Genomic DNA, 13,599 nt, shown 5'->3' on the forward strand with positions numbered 1-13,599 from the left:
GATTGTTAGTAAGTGTTTATGTGTTGTTTTATGTGGGTGGGAATGTATGTTATTTTGTTTTGCCTGTTTTTACTTTCAGGGGTTCTTCGTATCGGAAGGAGTTGTTTTTTTTTTTTAAAGAAGTGTGTGTTAGTTTTATTAACTAATATATTTTTAACACTTCTTTATATTATTAGATTTTCCTGGAGCGTTTTTTTACTCTTTTATATATTTTCGGGTTTTTGATGGATTTCGGAAGGACTTTCATTACTTGGATTATTCTTTTTGGGTACAGTTGTATTTTTCATGTTTTTGGGCAACATTATTTTTTCATTCATGGATTATGTTGGCAGAACATGGATTTTGCAGTCTTTGGAATACATTTGGTAAGTTGTCTATTTTTATTTATTGTGGGTGGGTAATGTTTTTATAGTTATTGTTAATTGTTATTTTATTACAAATAGTGTTAATGTGTGTATATATATTTATGAATTATTAAAAATATATTGCATACAATAATTATTTTTTGAATAAAATATTTTAATTTTATGTGCATTTCATTGTTGGATGTATTTTATTAGGAATTTGTTGGTGTTACTGATTTAAAGGAGAGTTTTGGCTATTATGTTCAAGTATTCCATTCCTTTAGTACTAGGGTACAATTTTACCTGTTCTAAATATTTATGCATTTGTTTTGTTTGTTTGGATGTTTTGGGCGTTAATTGAGTTATGGATTGTTCCATTCGGAACTCTTGGTAGCTTTGTTCTATTTGTAGGCATTGTATACATTTTTCTAAACTAGGGGCCCCCATTAGGATGACGCCAGTTGTGAAAATGGACCGCCCACCATAAGGGCGGGGGTCCCTTGGGAGCTATTAGGATGTGGCCGCCACTGTGGCAGGCGCATCCTGCATCCCTAACATTGTGGTGGGCGGTGCTGAGTGCACCGCCCGCCACAATGTTAGGGAGGCATGTTGTGCACTTCCATGCACAACATGGCATGCACGGCGTGGTGCCTGCCATGTTGTGCATGGAACTGCGTACCATAGGTACCCCCCATGTGCACCCCCCACCCCCCTGGAGTCCTTGGGGGCCCGTAACAGGCCCCTCCTAGCAGACTCTGCATGCCTTTCAGTGGCAGCAATGCCACAAAGGAAAGGCATTCTTAAATGCACATTGTAATATGGCTGGCAGTGTCAAACAGACACTGCCACCATATTGCAGCCTTTTCCGCCCGGTCGCAAGTTGACCGGGGCGGAAATGCGGCGGACGGTCTTTCTGTCCGCCGCGGACCCCCCAGCCATAATAATATGGCGGGGGGTCTTTTCAACAGGGTTGGCGGGCGGATTGCCCCCGCCGGGCCGGCGATGACCACAGCCGGAACGGCGAGGGCAATCCACCCGCCATCCTAATGGGGCCCTAGGTTTTGTTCTGCCTGTTGATTGAAGGAAGGCATTATGCCAACCTTCGACTGCATTGTTTGTTTTGGATTCGCCATTTAATGTACTCCTATATACATTCCACCAGGGTATCAAAAATTTAGGATTTCTTCTGTGGCCACATCTGTGGAATCTCCCCACCCATGCATCCTCAAAATAGTCCAATAGTGGACTTAGTTTAGCTTCATTTTGTTTATAAAAGTTACTGTCAATTAAGATGTTGTAGTGTTCTACAACGTCTATTTCTGGGACATAGGCAAGCACAGTTAATTTTTTTATTTGACAGGCAAAAGATGCATTTGGGGCATATTCTATGCTTAGTGATGTTTTCCCAATAGGCACTGGTTGAAATGATAATAACATCCCTGGATGCAGGTATGGGGATGTACTTTTAAGATTGTACTAAGCATTGATTTTACAAAATCTAATATTATTTTTTCAGGGGAATAGTCATTTGTTTTCTGTTTTATTGTGCTTGATAACTCCATGTATGTGCTGGCTGTCTATGGGATTTTGGAAATTTGTTCTTTTAAAAGGATACTTGTTGGCTTTTGGGAACTTGTGTTGGCCTCTTTTATATTTTCTAATTCAGATCTTACTTCAATTTCTGTTACGTTCGGTGGGTGGTTATGCTCCCTAGTATAAAGTTCAGTTGTTTGCCTAGTTGTTGCTCTCCGTAACATTTATTTGAGTAATATTTACAACATTTCCAGTTCACTTTTAACCCAAATTGTTTTTCTTGTGTATAAGTGTACCCCATATAACACAGTAACATTTTTCCCTTCTGGCAGGTTATGAATTCAGCTCCTTCAGTCATTTTGCTGTATGTTAATCTATACAAAATATATGTTATAGTTATTTAAAATGTTGTTCTATGCATTTCAATTTAAATATAAAAACATTTCATTTTTTATATGATATACTTACATTGATGGTAATTCTGTTTTAGAAATTGCTGGTATTTCTTTTTTAGTTGTTGTATTTTCGATCTGTATTTTCTTTCTCTGAAAAATAAAAGTACATTTGTTTGTATTAATTGTTCTTATATTTTTTATAGTTGACAGTGCTTTTGTTTTTACTTTTAACTTTGGCTGATTTGCTCTATTCTTTTATAATGGTTTGGTAAATACTTACTTTGTTATTTGTATCCTTTTTGGCATTTTCTGTTGGCTGTTTGTTGTTTGTAGATTAAGTTGTAGTGGGAAGAGAAAATAAAAAGAAAAGATTCATTACTATTTAGATCATTTTTGTGCTTTTTGAACATTTTAGCTGTTAGTATTATTTAGTTTAATTTAATTACTTACCTTTATTGCAGTTTCTTTTCTGTTATATGTTGATTTTCTTCTATGTGTAGTTGAAGCCCTCCAGAGTGTTTCATTTTTAGCTGTTTATATAGGGGTCGATTCCGATTCGGGAAACAAATCCGTACGACGATCTGTATTGGTAGCCGTTTCCATACGAATCGTACGACTCTGTCCGAATCGCGTAGTAAAATCCGTTGCGAGAAAATACGTCCGAATCATTGCATACCGTATGAAAATGAAGGGTAAATCTGTACGACATCGACCCGCACAGTGAACCGTATGATTTGTAAAAATGCCGTACACCCGCCAAGTACGATCCGGACCGGGGAATCAGTACGCGATTCGTACAGTAAATGTTGCATACGAGCAAATCGTACAGAGGGCAACACTATCACATATGCACCGTACCCCTCAAATCAAGGGCTGTACGCACAGGGGTTTATTAGGATGGCCACCCTTTCGGTAAAGTGGACCGCCCACCTACAGGGCGGGGGTCCCGATTTTGACATTAGGATGTGCCCGCCACACAGGCGGGCGCATCCTGTATATTTACCATTGCGGCGGGCGGAGCTGAAATCTCCGCCCGCCGCAATGGTAAAAATGCACATTGTGCATTTCAAAGCACAACGGTGCCTTCCATGTTGCACTTTGAAATGCGTGGGGTACCATAGGTACCCCCCATGTGCACCCCCCAAGCCCCGGACTCCCAGGGGGCCCGCAAGGGGCCCTTGCAGGGGGGCTCCGCATGCCTTTCTGTGGCGGCATTGCCGCCACGGAAAAGCATTTGAAAATACCCCTAGTAATATGGCGGACGGTGTCTAACAGACACCGCCACCATGTTACTCATTTTCTGCCCCGGCCGCAAGGCGACCGGGGCGGAAAACAGCCTGGCGGAGGAAATCCACCCGACATCGTAATGACCCCCATGGGGTGCACGCACCGTACACCTACAACCTTGGGGTGTATGAACCGTACCCTACGGTCCGTACACCTATGATCATGGGGTGTACACACGGGGACATACGCACGTACCCCTGAAATGCAAGGGTGTATGCACCGTAACCTGATGCACGTACCCCTGCAGTCATGGGGTGTACGCACCGTACCCAGGGGGGGGGGTCCGTTTCGAGGCGAAATCTGCTTTTACGGACGTTTTAAGCTCCCGTAGAAAAAGAGTCGTACGGAGTGTTGTCGATACAATTCATACTTGCTGGGTCGGAAAATGCAGCTTCGATCCGTACGGACATAGCGTACTGCGCGTTCCAAATGCGATTCGCACGGATTAGTATGGATTAGTGAGTTGTACGGTCTTCGGTATGATTCGTACGGAGAACTGCTTTGGGTACACATCGTACTACATCGTACGTACGGATACTGTTCTGCATACGATTCGTATGGGAAAAAAGCTCCGTACGGCTATTCGGAGGGCATTTTACCGAATCGGAATCGGCCCCATAGTGTTTTTGAAGTTGCAATTAGTATACTATTGGGTAATTTGAATTTGCAGTGTTTTTATTGGTTAGTTTGTAAGTTTCTAATTTTTTTGAGGGGGTTAGTTTCCAAATAAGGAAAACGCTAATTAGTAGTATGGTACGTATAGTTTAATTAATTTATTTTAAAACTTTTCGTTATATATTATATAATTTAATTTTTTGTATTGTTATGTATAAAGTTAATAATATTTATGTAGTCATTTTTGCAGTGATATTTTTAATATTCATGTGTTACTTAATTTTTAATGTAGAAGTGTTTTTGTAAATTAATATTTATTTTTGTTATTTATAGTAATGAAATATTATTTTTGTCGTTTTATATTTGTATTTGTTGCAAAAGTATCTTGTCGATATTTTAAAATTTGCGATATTAGTGTTGTTGATAATGTTGTTTCCGATATTTTTTCTTTGTGTATCTTTTGTAATGGTGGTCGATATTTTGTTATTTCGATATGTATGTAATCGATATTAGTGGCATTGATATTTATGTATGTCGATATTGTGTATCCGAATTTTTTATAAATTTTTATTGAAGTATAGAAGTCCAATATTAGTGTTTTTGATATTTTTTTATCAATATTTCTGTAGGTCGATAATGTGTCTTTCGAAATTATGTCAGCGATTCATATGATGGCAAAGGATCACAAACACAGCTGCTAGACCAGGTACAATTATAACTGCATTACCCCTATGACAATCAAACTGAATGTGTCCCTTTGCGAGCAGGTTGAACATTTAGATCAGCATCTATAACCTTAGAAGGCAGTTAAACAAAAAACACCACACTACCTAAAGAAGAATCTAACTATATCAAGAAGTCTTAGGCATCTTCAGAGCACCAAATATTTAGAGCTAGAAACTACACACTGCAACAAGACCACTTACACCCTCTTCTTCTCAGGCTGCACACACAGGATCTGGAATAATATACTAATCAGGACAATACCGGACCCTCTTTCCTTTTGTTGAAAACCTGACTCAAAAAAACACCTACACCTGACAAATAATATACATATCCTCTCTAGTAATTTCAATGGATGATTTTCCAGAGGGACTCTCACTTGGATCTGGCCAACAGCCAAGACTATCAATGCTGATGCTTCTTAATGCAAAGGATGGAAAAATCTGCCTACTTTACTTCCCCCATTGAAACACTCCTCCTTAATGCTCAACACATTATACGCACAGTACAGAGTATCTGTGATTTAAGCTTTTGTACTCCCTACAAACACTCCCTTTCAGTCATTAACTACATATTCTAGCATTTTGGATAATCAAATCAGCTAATACTTGAGTGTTATGCTCGAATAGTCCCCACACATTGCAACTTCAGATTGTGAAGTACACAGAATAGGAGTCTTGAGTTACCTTGTGCTAGGAAAAAGCAGCATAGGATGGCACATGCCAAAGGTGTGCCCACTGCATTCCAGTATGTCTTGTAGACCAGGAAGGACACCAAGCCTTCCTTCTTCTCTTCCTTGTCGGTGAGGTCATGGCCATATCCCGAGTACCCTGATGCCTGCCTATTTTCTGTATCACAGTGGTGAATGGGGTCAGGCTCAGTGCGCTTCCCTGACTGCTCCTCCTCATCTTCACACTGATCTTCTAAGTCCATAAGACTCTGTCTTTGTTCCTGGTTATCATCCTCTTTGTCTTTGTTGCCACACTCAGATGATGCTGTTGAGACAGAGCATAATTAAGACATTAAACAATATGCACAGCCCAATTTCACTCAGCTCTGATAGATAAATCTGGCATCCTCCATGAATGATTTATAAAGCTTATGCTTTTCCCTGGAAAACAATAATAGCATTGGGTGTAGATGTCTATGGTATTAATTTAATTTCCTAGTAATAAATAGATACAATCTAAATTAAACAAAAACCTCTTCTTCTAGGGACATCCTATGGTGCCTGGCCCCTGTGTGGAAAACAGGCTTCATGCTTTTTAGAATAATCTGGGTGCTTTTGATTCATTCCTCCAGATTGCTTCTTTTCTATGGCAACGTCAAACACAGCTGTGAACATCATTACAAATAAACGTAAGAATTATTGCACGTTCCTTTCCATATCTGATTACTTTTGCATAACTTATATTTTCTAATTTATTTAAGGATTCCATCGCTGTTTGTCAATTCCTCTCTTTAACACAGAATTTGCTTCCCACCATTCTCTCTGTATTCTAGGATCCATCTGCTTAGCTTAGCTTAGAATTCTCTTTAGGATGTCTCTCCTTAGTTCAGGAGTTTCTGCAGGATGTACCCCTCAGCTCTTGATCTTTCACCTCAGCTCAGTCTACCCTTGCTATTCCTCTACCCATCTTTGGATTCCCTCATTTTGCCAGGATCCATCTCAGGATTTACTTGTGATAGCAACATTTCTCTCCTTGGTTCAGCATTCCCCATTTATTCCAGAACGTTTCTCCTTAGCACAGTATTCCTCCAGAATTTCATTTTTAGTTCAGGATTCTGTTTTGTAGTTCCAGGATTCCTCCTTATATCCAAGGTTTCCTCTCTATTCTGAGATCCCTTTCTTTAGTGTAAGATTCTCTCTATGTTCTTGGATCCATCTGCTCAGCTCACTGTTCACTTACTATTCCAGAACCCATCTGTTTAGCTCTCTTTCGTAGAGCTCCTCGTTTCAGGTGAGAATTAATTTGCTTTTCATGAATCACTCTCTTTTGCTAAGAATTCACATCATGGTTCATCCCCTTAGCTAGAAATTCCTTCCTATGTCAGTATCTCTCAACTTAGCTGAGAATTCCCTCCAGGATTCATCACCTCAGCCCAGAAATTCTCAGCTGTTATAGCATTTTATTCCAAGCTCACACTTTCTTGCCTTTGCAGCATCCCATATAAGACCTTGTTATATAGATAGGACGCCTGAGCTTGACTCCTGTGTTCACTAAAATGATTGTTATCAGGTTTCAGGAGTCAGTGGTGGAAGTGGTAGCACTCAGGCCTGTATTATTCAAGCACACATGGAGGCCATGGTAGATGAGGTTCTTGTAAGCATGCAGGACTGATAAAGTGTTTCTAAAAGGGAGGCACGTACCATCCACACCTAAGACTGCTCTTCAGAGCTGTGACACAACAACACATGAAGTGGTAAAGAGAGAATGAATTCAGTGTCACCCTACATCATCTTCTACTACCCTAATTCTGCAATAGCGGGTAGGATGGAAAACAGAGTCACAAATATGATATTATGAATGATGTACCATTCTAATTTTCTTACCCACAGACCCCTTTCTTATCCTCTTACTGCTGTGCTTAAGTGTGGTTTCCACCAGCGGAAGAATTTCAGTGGGTGTGCCTAATGGAGCAAAATGGACAAAAAAGAAGAGTAAAATCATTATTTGTCAGTGCCCTCCTGCTGCATGTCCAGATAATTATATGAACTAACATTCAATTTGAGTGTATAGCCAGTATCAGCTTCATTATAGAGTTTAGGAAAAGGAAAGGTTTAAGTGTCAAATGTGAAGCGTGGCCTAGCGGCGAATATGCCATTAGCAGTATGCAATTTAGTGGTTAATACATTGGGTGTAAGGTTAGTACATTGATTAGCGAACTGTGGCTGGATGGCAAGCTAGTGTTTTATTACCTTTTGTAATTTTGAGGAGTTAGTTATGCAGCACAAACCTTGCCCAGGGGGTCCGAAGAGTAATCTCCACAGGGCATGAATACATATTAAGTCAAGTAGATTACATGAGCACGAGGAATGTATATGGAAGATCAGTGGTGCTTACACTTCTACAGGTACAAGCAAAGACATGCGTACATTCATAGCATCTGCCAAGCAGAATGGAAATCGGTGATGAGATAGGATGAAGGGCGTAAAGAAGGGATTCAAGTTCTGCCTAGAAGTTGTGTGGGAGTCATGCCCAGATGAAGGGAGAGATCTTTCAGGAAATTGGGAGCATTAGGAGAGACGAGGAAGACCATTTTCCTGTCTTCCCTGTCCCCACCTGGGGATCTCCAGTTCCAAGAGGTTCATACTGCAGCTAAAAAGGAAGAAAGATTTCTTGGTCAGTAGTCCTGCTTACTGCTGTGCATGGCCTTGTAGATGATGCAGAGTAATTTTAAACCCTTCGCAGCGGGGGTAATTCCCCTGCTGTGCTGGGGGGGAGAGGGGGGCACGCACAGCGCCCCGGTGCTCGTGACGAGCTCAGCTCGTCACGCAGCACGGTGGCCGTGTGCTCATGACGAGCTCAGCTCGTCATGGTCACACCAGTTTCTGTGGAACGCTCAGCACAGCGGGGGAATTAGCCCCGCGTGTGAGCGTTGCAGCCGTTATGACGAGCTCAGCTCATCATGAGCACACAGCCACCGTGCCTCATGAGCACCCATGTGGTTAACTTGACACTTGCTAGAAGAGGGAGCCAGAAAAAAGCCATCCTCATCCTCGGACAATCCCCTTCTGCCTGGGACAACTCCTGATGGCCCACAGCGCTGGGCTCCGCACGAAAAACCACGGATCACGCACGCAACCTGGGATTCATCCTGGACTCCTCCCTCACAATGACCAAGCAAGTCAACGCCATCTCATCATCTTGTTTCAACACCCTGCGCATGCTTCGTAAGATCTTTCGGTGGATCCCCACCAAAACCAGAAAAAACGTCACCCAGGTCCTCGTCACCAGCCGACTGGACTACGGAAATGCCCTATACGCAGGAACCACAGCCAAACTTCAGAAACAACTCCAGTGCATACAGAACGCCTCCGCACGACTCATCCTCGACATCCCCCACCACAGCCACATATCCGCCGACCTGAGAGACCTACACTGGCTTCCCGTCAGCAAGAGGATCACGTTCAGGCTCCTCACCCACGCACACAAAGCGCTCCACGACAATGGCCCCGAATACCTCAACAACCGCCTCTCGTTCTACACCCCCACCCGCTAGCTACGCTCTGCCAGCCTCGCTCTCGCCACCGTCCCACGGATCCGCAGAACCACCACCGGAGGAAGATCGTTCTCCTACCTGGCAGCCAAAACATGGAACTCCCTCCCCGCATACCTACGACTGACCGGGGACCATCTCACCTTCAGGAAACACCTCAAGAACTGGCTTTTCGAGCAGTAGAGATGTCCCCCCCTCCCACCAACACATTGAGACTCTCACGGGTGAGTAGCGCGCTCTATAAATGTACTGATTGATTGGTACAAAAATGCAGGAGAGAATCTTTAATGCCTAGGGGTAGATGTATCAAGCCTTTTGCGATTCGCAAAGGCCGAAATTCAGCGAATTTTTTAAATGTATTAAACAATCGCAAAATAAGGAATCGCAAAAATTTGCGATTCCTTATTTTGCTTAAGCATTTAAGGAATCGCACATTTTGCGATTCCTTAAATGCGATGTATGTGACTTTTTGAAATTGCGAATTTGGATTAAGAAATCGCAAATTACCACCAACTTGTTGTTGGTGGTAATTTGCGATTTCATTTAAAAATGCACTATTTGGCATTTGTGAAGGTGGCATGTGACGCACATACATGCCCATAGGGCATGTATGTGCGCCATATGCACACACATGTAAATTTCAGGGGTGCAGCAGGGTGTCTTTGAGACACCCCTGCACCCTTGAAATTATTCTTAATTTGCAAATTCGCAAATTGCGATTTGCAAATTAAGAAATATTGTGCAATCATTCCTATGGGCCTCCTGGCTCATAGGAATGCATGGGAAATTATTCCTCATTTGCGAATTCGCAAAATGCGAATTCGCAAATAAGGAAGACTAAGAAATCGCTAAAAAAATAGCGATTTTCTACATACATTCAATTTTGAGATTTCTAAATAGCGATTCCTTAAAAATCGCTATTTAGAAATCGCAAAATGGAATTTTGATACATCTACCTCCTAGTGTTTAGGGTGTTCTCTCGGAGTAAAGGCAATAGACATCATGTTGAAGCTAGCATTAGACACAACAACTTAATGATTTCACAGGGAGCACAAGATACATTTCCATTGCCAGTTTAAGTATTTGTCAGTGAAAATACATCCTATTAAACTGCATTGTGACATAATCAATGTTGCGGTTTGCCGGAAATGAAAAGATGCATTTCAATTTAAACTCCATCAACAGATTAGGCAGCACCCATAGAAGTACATCCATCTTGTGCCGCATTAGTACTGTTGCCCCACATGGGACAATTATGATGAATTTATGATGTGTTGGGCACAGGACAATAACCAGCCCATCCAACCTGCAGCTTCATTCTGGATAAGAAAGACCACCTGGCACGAGTGGAAGTGATTCTTCGCGGCCAGGACCTGGAACACGCTCCCAATCAACATCTGACACGCCCCCTTCCTGAACATCTTCAGGAAGACACTCAAGGCCTGGCTCTTCGACTGAGTGGAGCTGCCTACCCCTTCCCCCCCATCGTCCTGAGACCCCCTCAGGTGAGTAGTGCGCTTACAATTCCCCTGATTGATTGATTGATTGATTGATTGATTGATTGAGTCAGACTAACACCAAGAGCTGCCTTCTGCCACTAGAGTTGGGGGAGGTGGTGAAGGAGTCATCAGAGCTAGCAGTGGCACTTGTATGTAATGTAAGTAAAGTTCCCTGTCAGGTCTTTCTTCGAGAACGGGTACTGGTAAGATTGAGGTCATGGGAGAAAGTTGTTACCTGTCTGAATAATTTTTCCTTCATCCATTAGAATCAAGAAGTCTGCTGTGCTCAAGAATTCTGTCCTGTGAGTGCAAAGGATTCTGGTCTTATCTCTGAGAATTCCCATAATGCATTTCTCTACCAGATGTTTGGCAACATCGGCATCAACTGCAGCCAGAGGATCATCTAGAAGATAAATCTCTTTATCCTGAGAAGAAAGATTGAACAGATCTATGAAAACAATAGTAGTAATGACAGACAATACTTCACTTTCCCAACAGTAGCAGAAACACAGGTTAGAAATACTAGAAGGTGGTGAAAGAGCAGGGCCTGCTGCTCCCGGCATGAGAGCTAGACCGTTAAAGAATCCTATGCTAAAAGCAGTGGTGGTCTGCAGCTCTTTTGCCTTCTACTAGACCATGTTCCCTGAAATGTTCTTCTCACCTAACTAAACTTTCTTTAAGCAACCCACATTGGGCAGTATTAGAAGCGTTGACTGCTTTTTCATCATTAAGTTGAGTATGATCTGTATTTAATTAATTGTGCTCAACAGGCAGCCCTACCAGTTGTCTGCCAACCCCCCATTAGAGTCCTGATCCATGAACTTGCATGGTATGAAGCCACTCCCACTGCCTTTCCAGATCCATTCCTAGGTAAAACCAAGTGGCATGAATGAAGGTCAATCCATTCATGATTTACTTTCTTCTCCAGCACTATGCTGCAGCTCGGGGTTTACTAAACATGCCATCAATAAATTCAAGCTTACCATGTGGAGAGGGCACACCAGTAAAATGTTGCTTAAAATGCATCAGCTATTTCTAGACATGACAACTGTCCACCAGACACATTAGGTGATCCCAGTCTCTCACAGTAAGCAGTAATGAACCTGCTAAAGGTTCATTGATTAATATAATAATATAATTACATAGAGGCACAGACTCACTGGCATGTTGTGGAATTGCCTTGACTACCTTGTCCAGTAGCGGATGCCAACTTATTTTTCCCTCTCAGATGTTTTTGGTACTTTTGTATATGTGTAGTGAAACAAAGAACTATACGAGGGAAATAAGACATCATATGTCACAGGGTGTAGAATACAATGGCAAAGAAAATCGCAAATCTTACAAGTTGGGCCCAGGGAAATTCAAGAGTTTAGTACAGCTTGTTCAGGGAGTACATATAGGGAGAAAGATATATTAATTTGGAGCTTGTAGTCGCTTCTCTTGTTATGCACAGCATTTTCCAGAGAGACTCACTTGCAATCAGCAAAGTAACGGATGAATATCAGGTATGCACATTCTCAGATGTAACTCCAGATATTAACATTTGTGTCAGATCTGGAGTGAATCACATATTCTGCAGCATTGGCATTCTGTCTCAACATCGCAGTACAGCATAGATATGCTTTTGCAGGGCGACCCATACTCTGTAATATAACCTGGTGATTGGCCATGAGAAAGGCAACTATGACATGTTGAAAGAGTGGACTTTCTGTTGCATATGATGCCCCCAGTATGCCGGTAATACAAAAACGGATGGTTAATGGTAAAGGAGATCACATAAAGAAGGTCACGGTAATGTTCACCTTAAACTACAATGCTTGGATATGTGGGCGATCCCGGATCGTATGTAATAGTTGCAGGAATGGAATAACAATGTGGACATCCATACTGATGTAATGTATGAATACATTTGTAGTGAATCCACTTTAGGCTGCTGTGGATGGATCGGGTTTTGACTAAACTATAGCACTACTCTCATTGCATATGGGTAGGTTCCTGGCTTCTGCTGCCCTCTACCTACCGTTTCTTTGCCTAGTCTGCTGCTTAGCACCAATTCTCTTCGGGCCGCCATCGTACAAGTAGGTGATAACCTGCAAAACGACTGTGCTAGGAAGGGGAGTGGTTGGAGTGTAGGAAAGTGCCTCTTTTGAAATGATGGTGAAATAGAATTCCATGAGGAGGAGGAGGAGGCACCGGGTGCTCGGCCACGCCCTCTGGATTCTGAGGCCTCAGAGGAGCGTGTGCAGGGGACGCGGCGCTGTTCCGGAGAGCTCTTACGCGGGACGGCACTGGCACGAGACGACCGCATCGAGAGGACAACGGGGTGAGGACTCCACTGGCAAGCACCCTGGTCCGGCATACTGTTGTGTCACACGGCGCTCCCCGCTGCGAGTGAAGGCGAGGGGGTGCGCAGACTGCAAAGAAAACCCGCAGCGGGCCGACACGTTGAGCCAACGCAGAGGGGAATGTACGCGTACCTGATTAGGCCATTATAATGGGAGATTAACCAGGGAAGGAACATAGCATTACTGGAAGGCTGCTTAATAGCCCAGGGACAAATAAAGGGCCACAAGAATCCCAGGAGCCTCCCTGGCCACATGTAGCCAGCAGAAAGGGGTGGAAAAGGGAGACCTGCTTGCAAATCCGAAGGGAAACCAGCCACAAAAGAAAAACATCAGTACCTTACCCAAGTGTAGCGCAACAGGATTGTGACACTAACCAAGGGACCGTAGGTGATCTGAGCGCACCCTCTGCTCCATGCTGACTGCGAGCAGGGGTTGATAAGTGAAGCCTGACTGGGGAGTCTTTTCTTGTGCAACACTGACCTTAGTTGGGCTGTTTTAATTGCCATTGCGGTGAGGACCCGGTTTCTTCCAAGGAGGGGACTGGGAGCCGCGTGTGCACCGGTCTACGTTTCCCGCACCGGACGCAGACGCTAGACGCGCCCGGTGGTGCTTCAAACCGCACCAGTGCTCCCGCAGC

General features: G+C 43.0%; 1 protein-coding gene across 1 annotated transcript in view; it reads right to left on the minus strand.

Moving 5' to 3' along the window:
• Positions 1-13,599, minus strand: part of LOC144762273 (ATP-binding cassette sub-family C member 10-like) — a 993,059-nt gene that overhangs the window by 534,349 nt on the left and 445,111 nt on the right. The window contains exons 10-12 of the mRNA XM_078647415.1: positions 10,853-11,042; positions 7,452-7,529; positions 5,584-5,892 (exon numbers count right to left, since the gene is read on the minus strand). Of these exons, the coding sequence (XP_078503541.1) occupies positions 5,584-5,892; positions 7,452-7,529; positions 10,853-11,042 (577 nt within the window). The remainder of the gene's footprint in view (positions 1-5,583; positions 5,893-7,451; positions 7,530-10,852; positions 11,043-13,599) is intronic.

The sequence above is a fragment of the Lissotriton helveticus genome, chromosome 6 (assembly GCF_964261635.1).
Source record: "Lissotriton helveticus chromosome 6, aLisHel1.1, whole genome shotgun sequence".
Lineage (NCBI taxonomy): Eukaryota > Metazoa > Chordata > Amphibia > Caudata > Salamandridae > Lissotriton > Lissotriton helveticus.